Raw genomic sequence first — 5,426 nt, forward strand, 5'->3', positions numbered from 1 at the left:
TCGCCCATACACTTCCGCAGCAGTGCGGCACTTGAATGGCGGACGACTAACAGTAGTCGTTTGATCCGCCGGCGCCTATGGACTTCCGCAACAGTGCGGCATTTGGATGGCGGACGACTAACAGTAGTCGCTTAGCCGCCGTCGCCCATGCACTTCCGCAACAGTGCGGCACTTGAATGGCGGACGACTAACAGTAGTCGTTTGATCCGCCGGCGCCCATGGACTTCCGCAACAGTGCGGCATTTAGATGGCGGACGACTAACAGTAGTCGCTTAGCCGCCGCAGCTAACAGTAGCCGCAATTAAACTAATATCAATATTAGTTAATACCTGTAAGCACCAACCGCGGAATTGACGGGTTGTTAGTTAGTAATATTGGAGTTTGGTAAATTGGAGTGGACGAGCTAACCACCGGCAGTTAGGTTTCGGCGCCCAAACCGTTGCGGAAAACCTTTACAGGATACAACATAGTAGCTCTGCCCAATCTAGGAACTCCTGCCATGGCTCCTTGTACTGGGCGACTGTGCTGCTAGCTCGCGCCTTGTGCGCCTGGCTTGCCAACACCAGAGCTAGATCCCCGATCATTGGGTTAGCATCCAAGGGCACCTGGCCAAGCAGTGTCTGCGCGCGTGCCCTTATTCCTGTGAAAACCGGGGGTCATAAGGGTCGGGGGGCACAGCAATCCGGCGCGGGGAAGGTGTTTGGAAATCGACGAGAAGTGCGAGCGATAGCCAGTTAGCGGACCCTTTTGGGACCTCGTTTCCCGAAGACCCTGGCAGGAAAAGATCATACGCCTTGCCCAGCTCTCTTAGGCCGTGGACGCAAGGCGCAAACCACTTCCTGTCTTGAGTCAGATAGGACCACCAGTCGCGCGTCGGCCAGAGGGAACGATCAGACAGATGCATGCTTTGCACAGCTCTGCGTGCCGCAGGACCTTAAGTAGCAAACAGAAAGGCGGGTTCGCCCAGCAATTCCGCCCCCAGTGGAACCGAAAGGCATCTACACCCACGGTATCTGGCGTGAAAAATCGGGAATAGTATTGTGGCAGCTGGTGATTGGTGTGTGACGCGAAAAGATCAATGTCAAAAGGACCCCAGGCGGTGTTGAGCCTCTGAAATTCCTTACGGTTCACCATCCAGTCGTCCCGGTCCTGCAGCTTTGAGAGGTAGTCCGCCAGAGTGTTTTCTTCTCGCGGCCGCCACTCCGCCTGCAGTGTGATACCCTCGGCAATACAGTACCAAAAGATTTCGCAGGCAATCCAGTACGAGTCCTCGGCTTTTGCAGACCCTTTGTTGAGGACGTTGGCGCAATTGAGATTGTCAGTAATCACCCGGACGACTTGGTGTCGTAGGCCTGCAGGACCGTTGAAGGATTGAAGTGCGTGTAGGACTGCCTGGAGCTCCTGGGGCGTTGACCCCATCGAACTGACCCTTACTCCCCAATTACCGCGGGCTTGGGCCAACTTCCCGTCGATCAGCGTCCAGGCACCCCAACCCCCGAGTTGCTTGGGGGATTTCCCGGCTGCATCGCAGAAAACGACCGAGTGCACCTGTGTGGGCTCCCAGAGGGCACGGGTTCCGTTAAACCGGTCGAAACAGCACAGCCAGAATTCGAGCTCTGCAGTTGCGTCGTTAGCTAAGCGGATGTGGGTATCCCAGGTGTGGCGCGACTCAATATCCTGCCCCAGAGCCTGGGTGTAAAGGCGGGCTACTTGCCCGAACGCCCAGGACATGGACAGAAGCTGCCCTTTTATGGAGACACAATTGTCTCGCCTTGATGCGCCGTTTTCCCAGAGCCGAGCGGATGCAGTCGAGCAGGAAAGTGCGCTTATCTTCAGGCACAATGTACACGCCCTTAGCTGTATCTAACAGCATACCCAGGTACCTCACTTGCGGCTGGGGCTCGCCCATCATTGACTTGTCACGGTTCACGCAGAACCCCAGGCGCTCAAGGAGGTCGAGGATTATGGTGCGGCGGGCGATGAGGGTCTGGGTGTCCTGGTGGGCGTGGATCTGATCATCAATGTATCCTGAGCACCGCCAGCCCTTCCGTCTCCAAGTCCGCATGATCTCGCGTGTTAGCTTGGTGAATGCCCAACAGGTGGAGGCAAGGCCGAAAGGGAGTTGTGTAAAGATGTAGAACTGGCCTTGCCATTCAAAACCAAGGTAGCGCCAGTCTGCTTCACGTACGTCCATATGGTGGTAGCCAGACTTCAGGTCCAGGGTGAACATGTAGTCCTTGGGGCCTAGCCAGCCTGGGACCTGCACAAGCGACTCATAACGGAACTCCGGGATGTGCAGGTGCTTATTGACTTCGCGTCCATCCCAGATGAGGCGGAGCTTGCCTTTCTGCTCTACGACGCCCAAGGGACAGGTCATGAAAGGGCGGGACTGGCAAGGTTTGATGGTCTCTGACTCCAGCAAACCCTCGATGGCAGAAGACACAAAATCCCCGTGGTCCCGTGCAGATTGGTGATTCTTGCCCCAGTACGGCCGGGGGGGAGGTCCTGAGTGCCACATCAGAGGGAACCCTTGCAGGACCCAGCTCAGCACGAGCTGGTTCACCACTGTCGCCTTCCAGACCGCGGCACAGGCTCTCAAGCACCCCCGCATCTTAGGCCTATCCTTGCTACCCGTGCTAGGAGGTTTGGCTTCACAAGGCGGATCAACAGGCAAAGGTGCTAGGTTCTCACCTTCTGGGACCGCTTGTTCATTCCTTGAAGGGGCTCCTGGGTCTGGATGTGGTTCCTGGGCTTGGCGGGCGACCTTGGTCCGGGGCCGGGTGGGCTCTGCAGGGCCGGGTGCAGGACGCTTGGCGGTGTTCTTGGTCTCCACTTGTGTGTTGTCTCGTTGGACAGGGGGGGGCTGCACGGGGCGAGGGGCTCTAAAACCCGTGGCGACGAGCAGTGCGCCCAGTACTGTGGCGGCCAAATTCTCTGCATTGCAAGAGACAAAAGATAAAAGAGGGGGAGATGAGTAGAGGCCGGGGCTCGTGGCGACTGAGGCTACGAAACGGTGGGAAGCCGCCCCTCCTGGGATGACAGAAACCGAACAGGCTACTCAGGGGCGACCTGCGCCGCAGGGGACAGGGCCACCAGAGCCATCAACCTGTTCGATGCCTCTCTGTCGTTGTTGGGTACATGCATGAAGAGGGAAACTCGGACGGAGGAAGGACAGGTCCAGCCTGAAGCCGGCCACCTGGGCCTGGAAGCCGCCATGGTCAACAGGACCGAGCCAACACGGCAATAAGGCCCCAAGGCCAATCACAGGCACCACCAAGGGCAAGAGCTCGCGCGCGTTACAAAGAAACCTCCCTCCAGGGTACAACTTGGTCCGACATCTTCTAGCGGTGGAAGGTCTGGAAGAGAGACCGGATGTGCAACTTAGCATAACAAGTCTTGTCAAAGACTGGGCCAAAGCATACTCCGATCCAACCCAATAAAGTTTGTCGGACTTGTGGGCCCCTGCAACAACAACGACCACAAACTGCACGGAGGGGCCACTGAGCGAGCTTAAGAAAAAAGGAGGGGGGTAGGATCAGTGCAGTGCCAGAGTCGAGCAAACACAAGCCCCAACAGAATCCTAATCAGCCACGCTTAGCTGGGCTGCGAGAGCGGCTTCGGTCACGGTGGCTGCGCCGGTCGTAGTGGTCATAGCGGCTGCGGTCGTTCCGGCGTGCACTACCAAACGAATCCCGCACTCCACCCTGCCGGTCTCTCCCTCGCCAGAGGGACCCGGCCTGACCGTCCCTGTCCGCCGCAACCGACTTTGCGCATTTTAGCTAATGCACTCTCTATGTCGCCCTAATCTATGGCCTCTGGTTTGAACTCTGGCTTGGTGAAGTTGCACCGCCTGCCGTGCCAGATTTCGTAGGGGGCCGTGAAATTACCGTTGGCTCCTGGGCCCGCCTTGGCCAGAGCAACAGAGTAGCACTTAAGGCGGCGGTGAGCGATCTTGAGGCATTCTCCCGCGACGGCCAGCTGGGGTTCGTTCGCATCCAGCGTGGTGATGGCGGTCTCTAGCAGCATTAGCATTCCTTCGTCGAGCTGCTCCCGCTGCTCGAGTGGGGCTGTCAGCTTCGGGGCGTCGTTCGCTTGAACTTCAGTCCTTATTGCTGCGAGATGCTCTCTTGCGGATGGCAGGATGGTCACGTCTTTTGTGATGACTACGTCAGGAGAGCGGTCCCGAGGCGGTGCTGTCCGGGGATCCCTGGCTGGCGCTTTTGGGGCGTTGGCCTGCGCTGCTGACAGGACGCCCAGCAGCAGCTGGTGAAGAGTCGGCTGGTCTATGTTCCCGCTCAAAGTATCCCTGGCAGCTTCTATGTCGTTTTGGTTGGCTGGCAGCATCTGGCCCGATCCCCCTTCACCGGCTGCTTCGGCCGCTCCTGCATTGACCAGGTTATCTCCCGTTGCCTTTGTCTTCTTACCCGTCATTTTTTGATTTGTGACGGAGCTCCTGGTTGTTCCTCGGAGAGTGACGGTCCGCGGCGATGTCGATTCGTTGTGGTAGAGCATCGATGAGGCTTGAGGGTAGTCGGTAAGGTCTTGGAAAAAAGTGAGAGCAACAATAATAAGCTCCAATAGTGTAGGCAGAATGCCGGAACTATGGAGCTGTCAGCTGAAATAGTAAATTCGAATTCTCAGCAAGCCATACGGCTGCCGTACACACTCTGGGAAAAGGGGGGTCATTTTACTCGTAATTTTGGGTCAATCCACCCGTAATTTGACAGAAATTACGGGTCCGTAACACGTTACGGGTCCCGTAATTTGAGCACAAGGATACGGGTGAACATTTACGGGTGAAGACCCAGTGATTACAGGTGGATTTTACGCGGTGCTGGAGGTGAATTACGGGCGCATGTAACCAATTACACGCGAAATTACGGGTGAAGACCCAGTGATTACAGGTGGATTTTACGCGGTGCTGGAGGTGAATTACGGGCGCATGTAACCAATTACACGCAAAATTACGGGTGAAGACCCAGTGATTACGGGTGGATTTTACGCTGTGCTGGAGGTGAATTACGGGCGCATGTAAACAATTACACGCGAAATTACGGGTGAAGACCCAGTGATTACGGGTGGATATTACGCGGTGCTGGAGGTGAATTACGGGCGCATGTAACCAATTACACGCGAAATTACGGGTGAAGACCCAGTGATTACGGGTGGATATTACGCTGTGCTGGAGGTGAATTACGGGCGCATGTAACCAATTACACGCAAAATTACGGGTGAAGACCCAGTGATTACGGGTGGATTTTACGTGGTGCTGGAGGTGAATTACGGGCGCATGTAACCAATTACACGCAAAATTACGGGTGAAGACCCAGTGATTACGGGTGGATTTTACACGGTGCTGGAGGTGAATTACGGGCGCATGTAACCAATTACACGTACAATTACGGGTGAAGACCCTGTTATCACGG

The 5,426-nt window shown here is 56.2% G+C and overlaps 1 protein-coding gene across 1 annotated transcript; it reads right to left on the bottom strand.

Moving 5' to 3' along the window:
• Nucleotides 1–452: 452 nt before the first annotated feature.
• On the bottom strand, nucleotides 453–4,431 carry VOLCADRAFT_105526 (uncharacterized protein; the record flags this gene model as incomplete). Its single annotated transcript, XM_002952430.1, has 3 exons — nucleotides 453–640; nucleotides 2,692–2,934; nucleotides 3,888–4,431. The coding sequence occupies 3 exons, from the start codon at nucleotides 4,429–4,431 to the stop codon at nucleotides 453–455; spliced, it is 975 nt and encodes a 324-aa protein (XP_002952476.1).
• Between the last annotated feature and the right edge of the window lie 995 nt (nucleotides 4,432–5,426).

This window comes from Volvox carteri (genome assembly GCF_000143455.1).
Source record: "Volvox carteri f. nagariensis unplaced genomic scaffold VOLCAscaffold_29, whole genome shotgun sequence".
In the NCBI taxonomy this organism is placed as follows: domain Eukaryota; kingdom Viridiplantae; phylum Chlorophyta; class Chlorophyceae; order Chlamydomonadales; family Volvocaceae; genus Volvox; species Volvox carteri.